Below are 20,894 nucleotides of genomic sequence, written 5' to 3' on the forward strand. Positions count from 1 at the left end.
TGCTCAAAAAATACCAGTTAAAACAAATTTTTAATAAAGCAAATAATTTTACAGTAAGGCATAAATGAAATCTTCCTAGAATTTAATAAACAGCCATTTCAAGTAATTACTGGTATTTATATTTCCAGGTATCGTGATTGCAAAAGGCAGGGATGGGTACGAATGGCCAGGCAGTAATTGGCTCTTGGTTTATTATCCTTTGATTCGTTTACAATGGAATATTTGCATGTTTCCTCCAAGGGCGCTGTACCTTCTTGCTGGCTAACACATCCAGGTCACAGCAGATTCGGGCTCGTGTAGAGGAAGGCTGGATGATGTCATCCACAAATCCTGGTGAAGCACAGAAAAGGAAGTAGATCATCTGCATCCCCAGATAATGCCACCCCCCAATCTGTGTTCAGCCTGGGCACCATCTCTGGGGCCGACAGTGTGAGCAGGACCCAAGTTACTATAAGAGGGCAAGGACCCTGTGAACCTTCCCCTGCATCCTAGGAGCATCCCTGTTCCTCTGGCAGGGCCCCAACTTCTGTCCTAGGAGCACTTGGCAAGAAAATGAAATCTGATCCCCTCCCTGCCAAGATGAAGTCAACAGGAAATAAAAGTTAAGAAAATACATTTGTATTTTCAAAAATCACTACACTTCCTCCTATCCCTGTAACACAAGCCCCTCTGAGATGTGATTTCACAACAACTCCCATCAAGGATTCAATTTCCTCACTTGACCTTGTGACTTGCTTTGGCCAACAAAATGTGGCAGAAGTGATACTGTGCAATTTCAAAACCTAGGCCTCAAGGTGCCTTGCAGCTTCCCCTCCTACCCTCTTGCTGCCCTCAGGACACCACCAAGTGTGAAGTAACCTCCTTAAGAATAAGAAATCATGTGCAGAGTCTAGCGGACAGCCAACAGCAGCCATGTAAGTGAAGCATCTTGGACTATCCAGCCCCAAACTACCAATTCACTATCTTTGCATGATTGATCCCAGGCAAGACCAGCAGAAGAACCACCTAACTGAGCCCAGACCAAACTGATGACCCTCAGAAACATGAGCAAAAAAAAGGGGAGGGGGTGCCTGGGTGGCTCAGTTGGGCATCTGCCTTTGGCTCAGGGTCCTGGGATCGAGCCCCATGTCAGCCTCCCTGCTCAAGGAGCCTGCTTCTCCCTCTCCCTCTACCTCGTGCTCTTTCTCACTCTCTCTCTCAAATAAATAAATTCTTTAAAAAAAAAAAAGCTGGTTGTTTAAGCCACTCTGTTTTAGATTGGGTTTTTACACAATACTTAGGTAACTGGAACAACACTAAGAAATTTAGCCATTTCAGCAATGTTGTTTTGATCCTGGTTACCAAAGCAGCATATATACCGTCCTTAAGTGATGACTGCCCAGGGACAAGCCCACCCCTCACTCGTCTCCAGATTCAACTGTAAGAGCAAAGGACAGTTATGTGAGATTCTGGGAATCAAAGAATGACCAAGTGACCCAGCAAATGACCAATGCTGCCCTCCCCACCACAGTCCCTACCTCTCACTGCAGCAGGAAAGGGGTTGGCAAACTTCTCGATATACTCTGCCTGAGCAGCTTCCACATTCTCATGCCCTTTGAAGATGATCTCCACAGCACCCTGTCATGAGAGTAGTTAATGAATTTAACTGGCAGTCCCAACCTGGGTAGACCTCCCTCAACTCACTATCACAGTGTGTGGTTGTGAACTTCGTGGTAAATCAAAGTGCTCTGGAGAGAAGGGCCTAGAGGTAAGCACTGTTGGAGTCAACCATCATGATTCTAAGGGCTATGTGATGGGACGTTCAGCTGTGGCCCCAACGACAGGCAGCCAGGCAAAGCCAGTAGCCTGTGTACCCAATTCCATCCTACTCCGTCCACTTGCATCTATCCTTCTTTGAGGCCAAGATGTTTGGCCTGTTTTCCACTGTTAGATCCATGGTCCCCTGCATCAAGGGAAGTCAAATGCTGTTTTCCTTTTTTCTTATCCTGAGTACACAATTCAGTGGCCAAAGGCAGACACACTGGACTGCAAATATAGAAACAGAGAGGACTAAAAGATGAGCCCTGACCTGAGAACCCCTAAAAGTCAGCTATGGGGAGAGTCAAGGGAGTTATCTGGTACAATCCCAATAGCTGTTTCAAAGCAGGAAAGGAGTGGGGACCAGGCTACTATGCAACAGAAGTACAGCAGTCCCTGCTCATCTGCAATTTCAGTTACCCAGGATCAACCACACTCCAGAAGAGGACAGATAAACCTCCTGACATCAGTGCCTATGGTCTTCACCTCACTCCATCTTATCATCTCACATCACAAGAAGAGTGAGTACAAGATATTTTGAGAGAGAGACCACATTCACACAACTTTTATTACAGCATATTGTTTTAATCATTCTATTTTATTATTGTTAATCTCTTACTGTGCCTAGTTTATAAATTAAACGTTATCATAAGTAAATATATGAAAAAGCAATATATAGGGTTCGGTATTATCCTGGTTTCAGGCCTCCACTGGGGGTGTTGGAGCATGCCCTATATGGATAAGGTGGAGCACTGCTATACCTTGCCCACCAGGGCAAGTCACCAGGGGTCACCAGGGGTCAGAACTACGGTTCAGCTTCTATGGGCTAGAAGGAATGGCTCTAGCCACCCCACCCCCCTACCCCCCTACCCCAAGAGAGGAGATGGAGTTACAGGCAATATCCAATCCTCCCAAAGTCTAGTTCAGCTTACTCAACCCTTTCCCCTTTACTGATAATCTCAAAACCCCCTCAGGGGCCTCTCACCCTGAGCATGAAGATACCAGCATGTGCCTGAAGTATGAGTGCAGGACAGGAGCCAGAGCTGGCCCTGGGCTCAAGGTGGGAGACTTTTCAAGGTCTAGGCCCCAACTCCGTGGAATCCTGGCCCATCCGAGGGGTCCTAGCCTCTCTCCAACATTTCCCACCTATGAGCTCCTGCTGGGACAGTGCAGTACCCGGACCCAGGCAAAGGGAAAGCTAGAAGCCCTCACCTTTGCTCCCATGACTGCAATCTCTGCTGTAGGCCAGGCATAGTTGATGTCACCACAAAGGTGCTTGGAACTCATGACATCATAGGCACCACCATATGCCTGGAACAGACCCAAATGCTGAATGTTAGAGCCTAAATCAAACAGATCATGCCCTGAAACATCCTAGGAAGCCAAGTGAAATGAGGACAAAAAGAGAAGAGCCTTCCTGGGCTACTGAAGGCCCAATGTCTCTGAGGCCAGGAAGCCAGAGCTGAGAATACCTGGACACAACCCAGAGGCCTTTCACAGTTTATGTTCACTGTCTTTTCTGGCTTTTTCCCACTAATGCTTTCAGTTCCCAGACATGACCATCGACATAAAAATGCTGCCCTCAAAAGATCTATTTAAGGATGAGCAAGGTATACTCCTTTTCCCAGCCCTCCTGAAACTCTTGGCCAGACCTCCAAACATGGCCAAGCTGCCAGGAATGGACTCCCAGCCTCTGATACAAGTTCCTCACCTTCCTGGTGATGACTGTAACTTTGGGTACAGTTGCCTCAGCAAATGCGTAGAGAAGCTTGGCACCATGCCGGATGATGCCTCCGTATTCCTGGGCTGTGCCTAGATCATGAGGAAGAGTAACTAGATACAAAAGTACTCACAAGGTTTGACTGCCACTCTCAGCTATGAGGTCTTCCCCTGCTCCCCAAAGGGCCGAGAGCCACCCCTACCCCACAGCCCATCTTCCAGACACCTAGAATACAGAGATGTCACAAATCCTTAGAGAATTTTCCAAGAAAACCTCCAAATAAAGTGGGTGCCTTACCGGGCAAAACCACCTCTCCTAGCCCCCACTTCTGTCAATGACTTACCGGGCAGAAAGCCAGGAACATCAACAAAAGTGATGAGTGGAATATTGAATGCATCACAGAATCGGACAAAACGAGCCCCTTTCACAGATGAATTAATATCCAAACATCCTAGAATGAGAGGGATTATCCATGCTGAGCTTCTGGGCAATTTCCAGTTCCACCCACATGGGATTGTACCCTCAGCAACCATCCAGAGCTGATTTTTATGGAGGCATCAAAGTTTCCTCATCAGGGAATGTAAAGGGGAACGCTTACACTCCAGGAAAAACAGGGAAGACAGGAGAACCCATTCAGGAGTGGCCTCAGCTCTGAGGGCACAGGCTCTCTTGCTGGGAGCACAGCCTATTGCAGGCAGCAAGACTCTGCCTCATAAGCTGAAGGACTGCTGCCACCTGGGGTACAGCCTGACTTCCCCACATAGAACCAATAGTGGGAGGTATCATTCAAGGGCTGCTCTTCTTAGAGACTCCCCGTAGCTTGGAATCAGATTCTGGCTTACCAGTTATACCTATGTGCCCTTGGGAATTTACTTAACCTTTCTGAGCCTGAGGTTCCTCACCTGCAAAGTTGGGATGTTACTACTTCCTACCATAGTTGTAAGGATTAAAGGAGATGGTATCTGTAAAGTGGCACAGAGTAAGAGCTCAGTTACTAGTGTATCTCCTCTCCTAGAATAGTTCCCAACATACTGCATGAAGCCACATTACCCTGATACCAAAACAAAATAAGGACATCTTAAGAATAGAGACCAAACTCCCTTATGAACACAGATGCAAAAATTCCTAAGATATTACCAAATCAAATCCAGCAATATATAAAAACACAAACGCATCCTAATCAAATGGGGTTTATCCCAAGAAGTCAAAGTTGATCTAACACATGAAAACCAATGAAATTATACTAAATAAAGGAGAAAAACCATATAGTCTTCTCAATAGAAAGAAAGATCTGACAACATTCAATATTCAGTCACAACTCAAAACTAGCAGTGGGGCACCTGGGTGGCTCAGTCGATTAAGCAACCAACTCTTGGTTTCAGCTGAGGTCATGATCTCCAGGTGATGAGATCAACCCTGGTGTTGGCTCCACACTGAGCACGGAATCTGCTTGAGAGTCTCTCTCTTTCTCTCCCACTGCCCCCCCCCCTGCCAACACGCTTGCTCTCTAAAAAAAATAAATCTTAAAAAAAAAAAAAAAAAAAAGCTAGCAGTAGCCTAGGAGTACAGTGGAATTTTCATAATTTGAGTATCTACAAAAAAAAAAAAAAAAAAAAAAACACTTATACACCCATGGATCAGAAGAATGGGTAAATTCCCAAAGTGATTTATACCAGTGCTGGTCAAAAGAACTTTCTAGGAATGTTCTCTGACTGTACTATTCAACATGATAGTCACTAGAGCTATTAAGCACTTGAAATACAGCTACTACAACCAAGAAACTAAATTTCTAATTGTCTTCAATTTTAATTATATACTATTAAATATTACTAATTATTAATGGATATTAATAATATAAAATGATATATAATGAATGAATAATATATATTGTTATATAATTATAATTAATTGTATACTATTAAATATTATATACTATTTAATTATCTTAGATTTAAAGTTTACTAAGCTAGCATACTGAACAGACCTATATTTTCAAGCAATTACTGTCAAAATCATAGGCATTCTCTTATAGAAATTGATAAGCAGATTCTAAAATTCAAATGGTAATACAAAGGAAACAATAGTTAAAACAGTTTTTTTTTTTAATTGGAAGACTTACACTAGTTGACTTTCCAAGACTTACAAAGCACAGTTTCTCAACCTCAGCACTAACAACATTTTGGACTGGATAATTCTTTGTTGTCGGAGTTTGTCTTGTGTGTATAGGATGTTTAGCAGCATCTCTGACCTCCACCCACAAGATGCCAGTAGCACCCACTCCCCCCCCCAGAATCCACACCTGTGACAACCAAAAATGTTTCCAACACTGTCAGATGTCCCCAGGATCCTGATAGTACCCCAAGTTGAGAACCACTGAGAACTACAAAGCTGCAATAATCAAGGCAATATGGCAAAAGCATAAAGGCAGACAAAATGACAATGAAACAGGATACATTGTGAAGAAATAGAACCACACAACTGATTTTAGACCAGACACCAAAACAATTCAATGTGGAAAGGAAGTCTTCTTAACAAATGGTGATGAAACAATTATCTGTATCTTAAAAAAAAAAAAACACACACACACATGAAATTAGACTGTTTCACACTATAAACTATATACAAAAATCCATTCAAAATAGATCACAGACCTTAATATAAAACCCAGAACTACAAAACTAGGCAATAATATTGGACTATCTTTGCACCCTTGTAGTAGGCAAAGATTTCTTGGAAAAGACACAAAAGCTCTAATCATAAATAAAAAACACTGATAAATGGGGCTTCATCAGATGTTTAAAATAATGTGAGTCAATCGGGCGCCTGGGTGGCTCAGTCGTTAAGCATCCGCCTTAACCTTCGTTAAGGTCATGATCTCGGGGTCCTGGGGTCGAGCCCCACATTGGGCTTCCTGCTCAGCGGGAAGCCTGCTTCTCCCTCTCCCACTCCCCCTGCTTGTGTTCCCTCTCTCGCTGTGTCTCTCTGTCAAATAAATAAATAAAATCTTAAAAAAATAAAATAAAATAAAATAAAATAATGTGAGTCAAAAGACACCATTAATTTACTGAATAAATAAGTCACTAATCAGGAAAAAAATATTTGCAATACACATATCTGACAAAGGACTCACATTCAAAATATATAAAGAATGCTAGAAATCATGAAAAAGAAACAACTCAGAAAAGAAAAACAGGTAAAACTTCTCTCTTGCTAAATGCATTTCCTGAGATGACAGAAATGTTCTATATCTAGTTCTGGACAGTGATAACAAGGTTGTATACAATTGTCAAATTGTCAAAACCTATCAAAATGAGCATTTGAAAGCTGTATATTTTATTGTGTGTAAATTATAACTCAATAAAAGAAAAATGTTTTAAATCTCCTTTCTTTCCTTTCTATTCAAAATCTATGTTAATGATCTGAAATAAAGAATCTGAGTGATAAGTCCTAGAAAAAAAACAATTCTCAATTAAGAAACTGCAAAGAGTACCCAGAGGCTACACTCAAAATCAAACTGAAAAGAAAGATGAGCACTGACAAGCAAAACAGTATGTAATCATTGGGGAAATGAACAGAAATGGAAAACCTGCAGCCCCAAGCTGCCACGGAATGGGTCCCATGTCCAGAGGCCTGGTCTTAGCATCTTAGGCCTAGTCCCAGGGCTGTACAGAGAGCCTGGCACCCAGAGAGTGTCCAAAGAGCCTTGGCTAATTCCTATAAGAAAAAATGAGAACCAGAACAGAAGCTCCCTATCTGAGCCTCTGAAGTGGGCTTTTAGTACAGGGAATGAAGAAGTCAATAAAACAAAGCTTTCTTCAAAAAAGCAGTAACCTACTGAACTTCCACATCTTGCCCTCCATAAACATCACAAAGAATTTTTAAGCCAAGAAAAAGAGAAGTCAAGGAACCACAATGGAATCAAGTGTTCAGGCTCCAGCCAGACCTGGGGAGGGCCCCTGGGATAGACGTCCTGGCTATTTATAGAGAAAATTTCCAGGACAAGCAAAGCAGTTTCTTAAAAAGTGAGCCTATGAAAGTCAACCTGTACCTGCAGAGGTAGTCACGGGTTGAGAAAGATCTTAAAGCAGACACAAGAAACCATGTGAAGTCTGTGCCAGGGACTGACAAAGACTGTGCCAGGGACTGACAAAGCTAAAAGGAGAAACTAAAATAATGTATGGACAGTTATGAACTTATTGGAGGAACAAAATACAATTTTCAACAGGTGTGAATTCCTGACTTTAAACACTTTTTTTAAACAACAAAATGGTGGAGTGGGCAGCTCCAACCTCCTATCCTCCAACAGAAACATAACAAAACAAGCAGAAACTCTGGAATAAGTGAAGGTTTACAACAATCAAAAGAAAATCAAGAAAAAAGGCAACTTAAAAATAGTAGTAAAGCCTTGTTTGTGTTCTTAATTACACTTGCCCCACACTCTCCCTAGTTCTAGAGAAGACCTCAGTCACAAATTATCACATAGGTCTGTTTTAACTTGTCTGAAAGACGGACTTTCATCTGTTTCGCCTAACCTGGAACTCACCCAGGCCAGAAAAGTGGCAGACATTGTTCAAAAACAAAGGAACAATCTGCAGATATCTGAGGCAAAAGATTATGCTTCAATCACCTAAGGCCTAGGAGGAAAAAAAAAAAAAAAAAAAAACAGTTTCTTTGGGAAATTAGGGCACTCATCTATGTATACAGGGGAGTTCAGAAAGACACAGATATGCCTAGAACCAGATGCATGCTCAGAAAAGACCTGAGAAAAGGAAATACCTGAAGATGAATGAAAATGAAAACATATTACAAAACAAATAACCTACAAAGATCTTAAGAGTTAACCTTGGGCTGATCCCTAAGCTCAGTTTAAGTCTGGCTAAGTGTTGAAGAAGAGCCCCAGCACAGAGCCAATTCTCAAAGACTAGAAGAGGTGTTTTGTTTGTCTGTTTTAGCACCTGGTGTTCAAGGATATCTCTGTCAAAACGCCAGCTGGATACAAGCTAAGGAAAAAGAAACTTCAGTGACCACATACAGCAAGGAATATAGTCTGCAAAAATAATCAGGAAAAGTGACTAGACAAATGGACTACTACAGCATTCAATGATCAACCACAACAAAACCTAGGAAAGAAAATATGATTTCCAGAGTTACCACAATATTCAAATGTCTAGTTTTCAACAAAAAATAATAAAGCTTACAAAGAAACAGGAAAACAGCCACTCAAACAAATTGATAGAATCTGTCCCTGAAGAAGCCCAGACACTGAACTTACTAGACAAAGACTTTGTTTAAAATTTATTTATTTATTTGACAGAGAGAGAGAGAGAGCACGTGCACGCACAAGTAGGGGGAGTGGCAAGCAGAGGGAGAGGAAGAAACAGGCTCCCCAGAGAGCAGGGAGCCTGACTTGGGGCTCAATCCAAGGACCCTGGGATCATGACCTGAGCCGAAGGCAGACACTTAACTGACTGAGCCACCCAGGCACCCCAAGACTTTATTTTTTTTAAGATTTTATTTGAGAGAAAGAGAGACAGAGAACACGAGAGAGCACACGCACAAGTTGGAGGGGAGGGCAGAGAGGGAGAAGCAGGCTCCCCGCAGAGCAGGGAGCCCAGCATAGGACTTGACCCCAGGACCCTGGGATCATGACCTGAGCCGAAGGCAGACGCTTAACCAACTAAGCCACCCAGATGCCCCTAAACAAAGACTTTAAAATAACTGTCTTAAATATGGCCAAAGACGCAAAGAAAAACATGAACAAAGATATTTAAAAATCAGAAAACAATGTATGAACAAAATGAGAATATCAAAAAGAAAGAAATCATAAAAAGAAACCAAACAAATTCTGGGGCTGAAAACTACCATAATTGGGAAAAAAAAAAAAATTACAGGGGTTCAATAGCAGATTTGAGAAAACAGAAGAAAGGATCAGGAAACCTGAAGATAATTTAAATTATCCAGTCTGAGCAAAAAGAAAAGAAAAAATGAAGTTAATAGAAACTAAGAGACCTATGAAATACCATCATTTGAACCAACATATGCAGCAAGGCAACACCAGAGGGAGAAGAGAAAAAAGGGACAGAGATTATTTGAAGAAATAATGTCCAGAAACTTCCCAAATTTTATGTAAAACATGAAGCGACAAATCCAAGAAACTAAGTAGAACACAAACAGACCCCCCACTGAGCCACATTATCATCAAATTACTAAAAGATAAAGACAGAATCTTGAAAGTAGCAAGACAGAAGTGACTCACCATATACAAGAGATCCTCAGTAAGATTATCAATTGATTTCTGAGTAGAAAAACCATGAAGGCCAAAAGACAATGGGATGACTTAGAGCACTGAAAGAATAAAACTGTCAACCAAGAACTCCATGTTTGGCAAACTGTCCTTGAAAAATGAGGGACAAAGTAAGACATTCCAAGATCAAAGCTGAAGAGTTCATTACCACTAGGCCTCCCCTGCAAGAAATGGTAAAGGGAATCCTTCAGGTTGAAATGAAAAAAATACTAGACAGTACCACACAACTGTATGAAGAAATAAAGATCTCTAGTAAAGGTAACCACATGGGGAAATGTAAAGGCCAGTATTATATATATTTTTTTTTAAGATTTTATTTATTTATTTGACAGAGAGCGAGCGAAAACAAGCAGGGGTAGATGCAGGCAGAGGGAGAGGAAGCAGCAGGCTCCCCGGGGAGCAAGGAGCCCAACATAGGGCTCGATCCCAGGACCCTGACATCATGAGCCAAGCCGAAGACAGACACTTAACCAACTGAGCCAGTCAGGCACTCCACATTTTTGATTTGTAATACCATTTTTTTATTTCTTATGTGATTTAAAAAACAAATGCAGCCCAGAAAGTTTTACTGGTGAATTCTCCAAAACATTTAAGAAATTATACCAATTCTCTACAATCTCTCCCAGAAGACAGAATCAGAGGGAATACTTCCTAAGTACTTCTATGAGGCCAGCATTACGCTATTACCAAAACCAAAGACATTACAAGAAAACTACAGACCAATGTCTCTCGTGAACACAGACATAAGAATCCTCAACAAAATATTAGCAAATCAAATCCAGCAATGTTATAAAAATAATTATATACCACTTCCAAGTGGGATTTATCACAGGTAGGCAGATGCAACGTTTGAAAATCAATTCATGTAATCCACTGCATCAACAGGCTAAAGAAGAAAAATCACACGAACATGTAAGTAAATAGAGAAAAAGCAATACTAGGACTACAAGGGCAACTTCTCAACTTGATAAAGATCATCTAACCAAAAATCTACAGCTAACATCATGCATAATGGTGAAAAACTAGAAGCTTTCCCACTAAGATCAGGTACAAGGCAAAAATGCCCCCTCTCCACTACTTTTCAAAACTGTACTGCAAGTCCTAGCTAATCCAATAAAACAAGAAAATATACAAAAGGTACACAGACTGGGAAGGAAGAACTCAAACTGTCTTTGTTCACAGATAACCTAATAATCTATGTAGAAAACCCTAAAGAATTGCAAAAACACTGCTGAAACTAATAAGCTATTATAACAAGGTTGCAGGATACAAAGTTAATAAACAAAAGTTAATCACTTTCCTATATACCAGTAGTGAATTTGAAACTAAGAACACAGTACCATTTACATTAGCACCCACTAACCAAAAAAGAAATACAGAGGCATAAATTTAATAAAACACATTATAAGATCTATATGAGGAAGACTATACAACTCTGATGAACAAAATGGAAGAATTAAATAAATGGAGACATATTCCATGTTTATGGATAGGAAGACTCAATATCATCAAGAGGTCAGGTATTTCCAACTTGATCTCTAGATATAACACTATTCCAATCAAAATCCCAACAAGTTATTTAGTGGATGTTGACAGGCTGATTCTAAAGAGTATATTGAGGGGCAAAAACCCCAGAACAGCCAACACAATATTGAAGGACAAAATATAGTTGAAGGACTGACAATACCTAACTGCAAGACTTACTATAAAGCTAAGTAATCAAGACGTGTGGTACTGGTGAAGGAACAAACAAATAGATCAATGGAACAGAACAGAGAAACCAGAAGTAGACCCACATAAATGTAATCAACTGATCTTTGACCAAAAAAAATAAAAATTAAAAAACAAAGGCAATACAATGGAAGAAAGATCATTTTTCAACGAATGGTGCTGGAACAACTTCATGTCCACAAGCAAAAGAATTAATCTAGACACAGACCTTACACTTTTTATGAAAATTAACTCAAAATGGATCTAGAGACCTGAATATAAAACACAAAACTCTAAAACGCCTAGAAGATAACATAGGAGAAAAACAAATAACCTTGGGTATGGTGGAATCTTTCTACCAAAGGCGTGATCTATGAAAAAAATAACTGATAAGTTGACCTCATTATAATTAAAAACTTCTGCTCTGCAAATGACACTTTCTAGAGAAATGAAAAGATAACCACAGTCTGGGAGAAAGTATTTGCAAAATATACATGTGATAAAGGAACTGCTATCTAATGTATACAGAAAGCTCTTAAAACTCAACAATAAGAAAACCTGATTAAGGGGCGCCTGGGTGGCTCCAATCGGTTAAGCATCTGCCTTCAGCTCGGGTCACGATCCCGGGGTCCTGGGAACGAGCCCTACATCGGGCTCCCTGCTCAGTGGGAAGCCTGCTTCTCCCTCTCCCACTCCCCCTGCTTGTGTTCCCCACTCTCACTGTGTCTCTGTCAAATAAATAAAATCTTAAAACAAAAAAAAAAGAAAGAAAGAAAGAAAAGAAAAAGAAAACCTGATTTTAAAAATGAGCTAAAGATAAAAAAGGGGGGCGCCTGGGTGGCTCAGTTGGTTAAGCGACTGCCTTCGGCTCAGGTCAGGATCCTGGAGTCCCGGGATCGAGTCCCGCATCGGGCTCCCTGCTCAGCAGGGAGTCTGCTTCTCCCTCTGACCCTCCTCCCTCTCATGCTCTCTGTATCTCATTCTCTCTGTCTCAAATAAATAAATAAAATCTTAAAAAAAAAAAAAAAAAAAAAAGATAAAAAAGGGGGGGAGGGACTAAAGATCTGAACAGACACCTCACCAAAGGAAACAAAAACATACGGATGGCAAATGAGCACATGATAAGATGCTCGACATCATGTCATCAGAGAAATGCAAATTAAAATGAGATACATCTATGAGATACATAATCTATGAGATACATACACATCTATGAGAATGGCCAAAATCCAGAACACTGACTGACAAGACCAAATCCTGGTGAGAATGCAGAACAAGAGAAACTCCTGGTGTGTCAATGTACATTCATCAGTTGTAACAAATGTACCCCTCTGGTTCCACATATTGATAGTGACGTAAGCTGTGCATGTGTGATAGCAGAGCATACTATATGGGAACTCTGTAGTCTTCACTTAATTTTTCTGTGAAACTAAAGAGCTCCAAAAAATAAAATTTATTTTATAAAAAGGATTATATACCATGATCAAGTCGGATATACTCCAGTAATGCAGAAGTGGTTCAACATACAAAATATCAATCAACATAACACACCACATTAATAGAATGAAGGACAAAAACTACACTATCATTTCAAATGTCACAGAAAAGGGATTTGACAAAATCTATCAACCTTTCAAGATTAAAAAAAACAACACTCAGAAAACTAGGAAAGAAGGAAATTTTCTCACAACGAGGAAGGGCATTTATGAAAAACCCATAGTTAACATATTCAGTGGTGAAAGACAAAGTTCTCCCCCCTAAGATCAGGAACAAAATAAGGATGCCTGCTTTCACCAATGCTATTCAACAGTGTGCTGGATATTCTAGTCAGAGTAACTAGAAAAGGAAAAAGTAGTCAAAGGTATCCAAATTGGAGAGAGAGTAAAAATATTTTTTGTAAAAAAATATGATCCTATATAATATCCCAGAGAATCCACAAGAAGGCTAGTAAAGCTAATAAGCTCTGCAAAGTTGCAGGTTGCATGATCAACAAACAAAAATCAGTTGTGTAGTTGTCTTTCTAATAACGAACAATCCAAAAAGGAAATCGAGAAAGCAATTCCATTTATAATAGTATCTAAGAGAATAAAACATGTAAGAGTAAATTTAACCAAGAGGTGAAAGACTTGTACACTAAAGACTACAAAACATTACTGAAAGAAATAAAAGACCAAAATAAATGGAAAGATACCCTATGCTCACAGGTCGAAACATCTTACTACCTAAAGTGATCTGCAGATTCAATGCAATCTCTATCAAAATTCCAACATCCTTTTTTTGCAGAAATCTAAAAGCCAATCTTCAAATTCATATGGAACTGCAAGGATCCCAAAAAGCCAAACCAATCTTTAAAGACAATTTGAGAAGGCTCACAGTTCTCAATATTAAAACCTACTACACGAAACTACAGTAATGAAAACCAGCATGTGGATAAACCTAAACAGACCAATTAAATAGTATTAAGAGTCCAGGAAAAAACCCACACATCTACAGCCCACTGATTTTCGACAAGGATACCAAGATATTCAATAGGAAGAACATCTGTTCAACAAATGGGTGCTGGGATAACTGGATTTCTACATCAAAAGAATAAAGTTGGACCCTTAACTCACATCATATGTAAAAATATACTCAAAATTGATCAAAACTAAATGTAAAAGCTAAAAGCATAAAATTCCTAAAAGAAAACAGGGAGAAAGCTTCATGACACTGGACTTGTCAACAGGTACCCTGCCAAGCACAAACAACAACAAAGATATATTGGACTTCATCAAATTTTAAAATTTTTGTACACCAAATGACATTATCAAGAAAGTGAAAAGACAAACTACAGAATGGGAGGAAATATTTGCAAATCATATACCTGATAAGGCTTTAATATCCAAAATATAAAGCACTCCAACAATTCAGAAACAAATAATTAAAAATGCACAAAGGAGGGGCGCTTGGGTGGCTCAGTCAGTTAGGCGGCTGCCTTTGGCTCAGGTCATGATCCCAGAGTCCTGGGATTGAGCCATCAGGCTCCTTGCTCAGCAGGGAGCCTGCTTCTCCCTATCCCTCTGTCATTCCCCCTGCTTGTGCTCGCTCTCTCTCATTCTCTCTGTCAAATAAAAAAAATTAAAAATGCACAAAGGAATCTAATAGATATTTCTCCAAAGAAGACCTACAAATGGCCAATAAGCACATGAAAAGATGCTCAACATCACTAATTATTAGGGAAATTTAAATGAAAATCACCCATTAGGATAGCTATTTATCAAAACATAGCAGAAAATAAGTGCTGGAGACAGTGAGACGTAACTGGAACCCCATGCATTGCTAGTGAGAATGTAAAACAGCGCAGTCACTGTGGAAAACAGTATGGTGTTTCCTCAAAGTAAACATAAAATTACCATATGACTCAATAATTCCACTCCTAGGTGTATACCCAAAAGAACTGAAAAAGGAGATTCAGATAGATACTTGCATACCGATGTCACAACAGCCAAAAGCTGGAAACAAACCAAGTGTCCATCACAGATGAATGTGGTATACACGTACAATGGACTATTACTTAGCTGTGAAAAGTTAAAATGAAGTTCTGATACATGCTACCACATTGATGAACCTTGAAAACATTATGCTAAGTAAAATAAATTAGACACAAAAAGACAACTACAACATGATTCCACTTACACGGGATACCTAGAATAGGTAAATTCATAGAAAGGAGATTTACAACAACATCTATCGGAGTTTCTTCTCTGGCGATGGAGGGCTCCTCTGAGGAAAAGGCATTATCAAGGTGTGTCGGTAAGGTGGAAAGGGAGTCTTTTTCTACTTGAAAAATTTCTGGAAGATAGTGGTAATGGCTGCAAACAGTGTGAATGTAATTAATGCCACTACATTATACCCTTAAAATTGGTTAAAAAGGCAAACTTTGTTATTTATACACACATATTTTTTTTTTACCGTGATAAAAAATATTGTTAAAAAAAAATACACTTTTTTCTAAAGACAAGGTAAAATTGCCATGACAGAAACAAAAGATGAAGCTGGGCCAATAAGGGAGGGGGTATTTCTCCTACACAGGGATTCAAAACAAACCTAAGAAGGAAAATAGGAGAAAAGCAGTGTCTACAGTCCCCATGCCACACTTCCAACTGTACCCAGAGCACAGCCATGGACGAGTCCCCATGACCTGGCTGGCCGTAGCTCAGCTCTGGCCATCTCCCCAGGAGGCTGTGGGGCACAGACACGGGAAGATGCTGTTAACTCATCACCCACCAACTGTGTCCTGGACACCCCTGAAGACAGTGGAGGTAAAATGATGGCTAGGACACCCTGCCCTCATGGAGCTTATAGTTTAGTGGGTGAGACATAAATCTAACCAGCAGGAGACAGAAAGCAGACCTCTGAAAAAGTAAAGACCTTCTGAACTCGAAAAAAGAAAGTTATCTATAAGCCTTAAAAAAATTAAAGTATGAAAGAAGCATTTTGAGATATGAACATTAAAAGAGAAAAGAGCTTTTATAACAACATCTATCGGAGTTTCTTCTCTGGCCATGGAAGGCTCCTCTGAGGAAAAGGCAGAAGGCAGACACTGTGAGCCCAGGCAGCCCTGGCCCCCAGCTGCCACCCGAGGTTGGTGAGAGCCTCTCCCGCCTACCTGAGGCCACCTTAGGTTGGTTGCCAACAATTCCAACGGTCCTCCCATTCATTCTTGCAAAACCAACAACGATGTTCTTGGCATAATTGGGCATGATCTCAAAAAATTCTCGCTCATCAACAACCTGCAGGGATAAATTTACACCTGAGCTCAAAATGATAAAGAACGAGATACAGCTACATTACAGAATGACAGAGGTGGAGAGCCCCCACCCACCGTGGGGTCTGCAAGGATGCAGGCATGGCAGTGCCTCCTCCCTGCTGGGGAGGAGAAACCAGTGCACCCTTTTTTAAAGGTTCTATTTGAATTTGGCATTATTTTACTCTTTTAACCTTATTTTTGAAATCATTTCAAACTTACATAAAAATTTCCAGAACAGTAAAAAAAGTATATCTCCATTTAACATTTTACCACATACGTTTTACCGTTCCCTCTCTGTCCCCACCTACATCTCCTCTCTTTCCTATTTATATATATTTATATATATATAAATGTAAATTTATTTATATATACACATATATATTTTTCTCTCTCTACATATGTACGTCTATGCACACAATTTTTCTCCTGAACTATTTGAGAGTAAGTTACAGACAAGATGCCTCTTTACTTCTAAGTACCTCAGGATGTACCTCCTAAGAACAAGGACATTATCATAAAACTGCAGTGAGATTGTCAAAATCAGGAAACTAATACTACTAGCTACTATAAAACCTTGTTCAGATATTGCCAGTTATTCCAGTAACACTCTTTATAGCAACAAAAATCTGGTTCTAGAATCTAACCCAAGAGCAGCAGTTGCTTCTAGTAGTCACGTCACTTAGCCTGCTATAATTCCCCCCTCAGTCCTTTTCTTCATGACCATGACATCTTTGAAGACCACAGACTGGTCATTTGGTTATTTGCCTTCCATTTGGGTTTAATGTTTCTTCATATTTAATGTCAGGGTAATCATTCTCGGCAGAGTATCACAAAAGTGACCCTCTCAGTAAATCACATCAAAAGGCACATAATGGGGGCACCTGGTTGGCTCAGTTTAGTGTCTGACTCTTGATCTCATCTCAGGTCTTGAACTCAGGATCATGGGTTCAAGCCCGGTGTTGGTACTTAAAAAAAGGGGAGGGGGTGCACATAATGTCAATTTGGCCATTAATGGTGGTGATATATGCAGGTTTCTCCCCTGTAAAATAAGTATACTGTGGGGAAATACTTAGAAATTATGTAAAAATCCTATTTTTCATCAAATTTTCACCCACTAGCTTTAGCATTCATGATTCTTACCTGACGCAATTATTGCCATGATAGCTGCCGAACGGGGATTTCCCTCACCCCATTTATTAGCTAGAATTCTACTATCAGAGAGCTCTCTTGTCTTTCCCATTTATTTACATCATCCACAAGTATGAACTTAGGAATTCTTGTTTTATTATGTGGATTGTAATCTTTGCCATCATTATTTTATGTTTAAATTGCCCCATATTTGCCAGTGAGAGCTCATTCAAGGAGGGTCCTGTGCCACTTGATGTTTCTCCATTGCTCTTTGAGCACTATGTTACATTCTGGAATTACCTTACTTGCAGGTTCATCTTGTAATTTTTCTTGGCCCAAGCCCAGAATCAGCCATTTCTCCAAAGGGCTCAGATTCCTTGGGGGAGGTGGGGGGGAGGTGCAGGTAAGCTTGCTTCTAAAAAGCTGTCCTAGAGGACAGAGCTAGGAAATCCAAAGACACACACACACCCATTTCCAAAAGTAGAATGAAACCATTGAGTTCATATTAATAACTCTAATTCTAATCCAATTCAACCATGGGTTTCATTCTAATTTGCCCCTTACCATATTCAGAACTCCTTTCTCCTACAGTAGATATTGGACTCCCATTATCCTCAAAATGAACTTATTTAATCCTTAAATACAGAGTAACTGGTTTCAGAAAACCCCCTATTACTGCAAACAAAACAAAAACTAAAATTCAGTACTGCTTTACAACTATTCGTCGCTGGACTAAAGGTATATAGTCAAAATACTGTCTTTAAAAGTTATTCATTTGAAACACAGGTTCATTTGTTTTTATTCCATCTTAAAGGTTTTCCCTCAATCTTTTCTTTAATATGTAAACATTAACATAGACTAATGTCACTCCCTTCCACCCTAATTCTACTCACCCTGTCATTAATCTCATTTTCTGATTTATCTCTCATGTGTATATTACAGAAATGAGTAGATACATGTATATCTTTTTAATTCCCACTTCTGTCTAAGAAGGAAAGTAACCTACTACAAATACTCTTTAGCACTTCAGATTTCTTCACTTAACAATATATCCTGAGAATTGCTTCCTATCAGTTCATAGAGATCACGCTCGCTCTTTTTCCTGCCTAGGACTCTACTCTGTGGAGGTCCCAAAGTTTACTCAACTTATCTCCCATGTGTTGCTTACATTAAATTCAGGCTGCCTACATTATTTTGCAATTGCAAATAACACAACAGTAGTAACCTTGAACGTCTATAATTTTGAATGATGAGAAGTGTATCTTCAGTATAAATACCTGAAAGGTACACTGCTGGGTTCACATGTAAATAATACCCACTTAGTCTTAGAAATTACCATATGCCCTTCCCAGCAATTTATGAGACAGTCTGCTTTGCCAGACTTACCAATGGAAAATGTTTTCAAGTTGTTAATTTTTTGCCAATCTGCCAGATGAGAAATGATGACTCAGTGTAATTTTAATTTGCATTTCTAACATAATGAGTCAAGTGGAAAATCTTTCCATATCTTTAAGGTCCATTTTATATATATTTTTGTGAGCTATCCATGGTTCCTGCCTGTTTTTCTATCAATTTTGGTCTTTACTTCCGTCATTTTTAAGAGTTTTTTTTAACGTATGAAGGATATTAGTCTTTTTTTTTTTTCCAGATTTATTTGAAAGGCAAGATGGTGGAAGAGTAGGAGACCTAAATTTCATCTGGTCCCAGGAATTCAGCTAGATAGGTATCAAGCCATTCTCACCACCTACAAACTGAACAGGAGACCGAAGAATAGTAGCAACTCTCTGAACAGAAAAGTGATCACTTTGTAGAAGCAGGGACCCAACAAGCAGCAGATCCGGGGAGACTCCCCTTCCTCCCCCGGGGAAGAGTGGCGCAGGAGCGCACCGCAGGGATCTGCTGGGTTTTAAGACTCCACACGGGGTCGTGAGCCAGAGATAGAAATGCTGGGTCACAGGCCGGGTGAGCACGGAGTCACAGAAAGACAGGGGGGCCTGAGTACAGAGCTCCCAGATATCGGAGGGGGGAAGCTGGCTGCAAAGACAGAGCTGAGGAGTGGGCTCTCAGATCGGGGTTGCCATAACCCGTGATCTGCGGCACAGTCGGGCCACTGCTCTTCCAGCAGGGACCCAACCAGCGGCAGATCCGGGGAGACTCCCCTTCCTCCCCTGGGAGAAGTGGCGCGGGAACGCACCGCAGGGATCTGCTGGGTTTGAAGACTGTAAACGGGGTCGGGTGCCAGAGACAGAAACTCTCGGTCACAGGCCATGTGAGCACAGAGTGTGGCTGGAGACCAGGGAGACAGGAGTGATTGACTGCTTTTCTCTGGGGGCTCACTGAGGACTGGGGCCCCCAGTTCTTGGCTCCTCTGGGGCGGAGACTGGGAGGCCGCTACTTTCACTCTTGTCCTCCAAAGCTGAATGGAAAGCTTGCAGGGAACAAAGCTCCCGAGAGCAAACCTGAGCAGATTACTTAGCCCGGCCCGGGCAAGAGCGGGGCAATTCCACCTCGGACAAAGACATTTGAGAACCAGGGTAACAGGCCCCTCCCCCAGAAGATCAGCAAGAACAGCCAGCCAAGACCAAGTTTATTGATCAAAGAGAATGGCAGAACTCCAGAGCTAGGGGAATACAGCACATAGAATTCATGGCCATTTTTCCCATGATTCTGCAATCTTTCAAAGTTAATTTTTTTAATTTTTTTTCTATTTTTTTTTCCCTTTTTCAACCAACATCTTATCAATCCATTTTTTAAAAATCTTTTTTATGTTTCAGTTTTAGAGTCATATTCTATCCCTTCATAGTAGTTAACCTTATTTTTGGTATATATATATATATATATAAGTTGTTCTCTCTTTAAAATTTTGGGATACAGTTTCTTCTAACAGACCAAATATACCTTAGATCTCTAGTGTATGGCTTTGTTCTAGTCTCCTGCCTGATCACATTCTCTCCCTTTTTTTTTTTAATTTCTCTTCCTTCTTTTTTCAACACCATCTTATCAATTCCTTCTATAAAATCTTTTTCAATATAAACACTTATAATCATATTCTATCCCTTCACTGTATATACCCTTATTTTTGTACATATAAGTTTTTCTTTAAAATTTTAGGGAGGCAGTTTCATCTAACAGACCAAAATACGCCCAAAATCTAGTCTGTGGCACTGATCTATTCACCAGCCTGATCATATTTGATCATATTCTTTTTTTTTTCTTTTTCTTTTTCCCTTTCTTCCCCTTTCTTTTCCTCTGTATTTCAGGTCTCTTCTGATTTGTTTAGTGTGTATTTTTCTGGGGTTGTTGTTACCCTGTTAGCATTTTGTTCTCTCATTCATCTATTCTCCTCTGGACAAAATGAAGAGATGGAAAAACTCACCTCAAAAAAAAGAACAAGAGGCAGTACTGACTGCTAAGGACCTAATCAATACATTAGTAAGATGTCAGAA

At 40.2% G+C, this 20,894-nt stretch overlaps 1 protein-coding gene across 2 annotated transcripts in view; it reads right to left on the reverse strand.

Moving 5' to 3' along the window:
• Window positions 1-11: 11 nt before the first annotated feature.
• PCCB (propionyl-CoA carboxylase subunit beta) overlaps window positions 12-20,894 on the reverse strand; it is a 100,391-nt gene continuing 79,508 nt past the window's right edge. The window contains exons 10-15 of one of the 2 annotated variants that reach the window (XM_021678882.1): window positions 16,180-16,303; window positions 3,861-3,968; window positions 3,509-3,609; window positions 3,010-3,108; window positions 1,518-1,617; window positions 12-330 (exon numbers count right to left, since the gene is read on the reverse strand). In XM_021678882.1, coding sequence (XP_021534557.1) covers window positions 209-330; window positions 1,518-1,617; window positions 3,010-3,108; window positions 3,509-3,609; window positions 3,861-3,968; window positions 16,180-16,303 — 654 coding nt within the window. In that variant the 3' untranslated portion in view covers window positions 12-208. The remainder of the gene's footprint in view (window positions 331-1,517; window positions 1,618-3,009; window positions 3,109-3,508; window positions 3,610-3,860; window positions 3,969-16,179; window positions 16,304-20,894) is intronic. The other variant, XM_021678883.2, reaches the window with a different exon arrangement.

Source organism: Neomonachus schauinslandi, chromosome 1 (assembly GCF_002201575.2).
Source record: "Neomonachus schauinslandi chromosome 1, ASM220157v2, whole genome shotgun sequence".
Classification (NCBI taxonomy): Eukaryota; Metazoa; Chordata; class Mammalia; order Carnivora; family Phocidae; genus Neomonachus; species Neomonachus schauinslandi.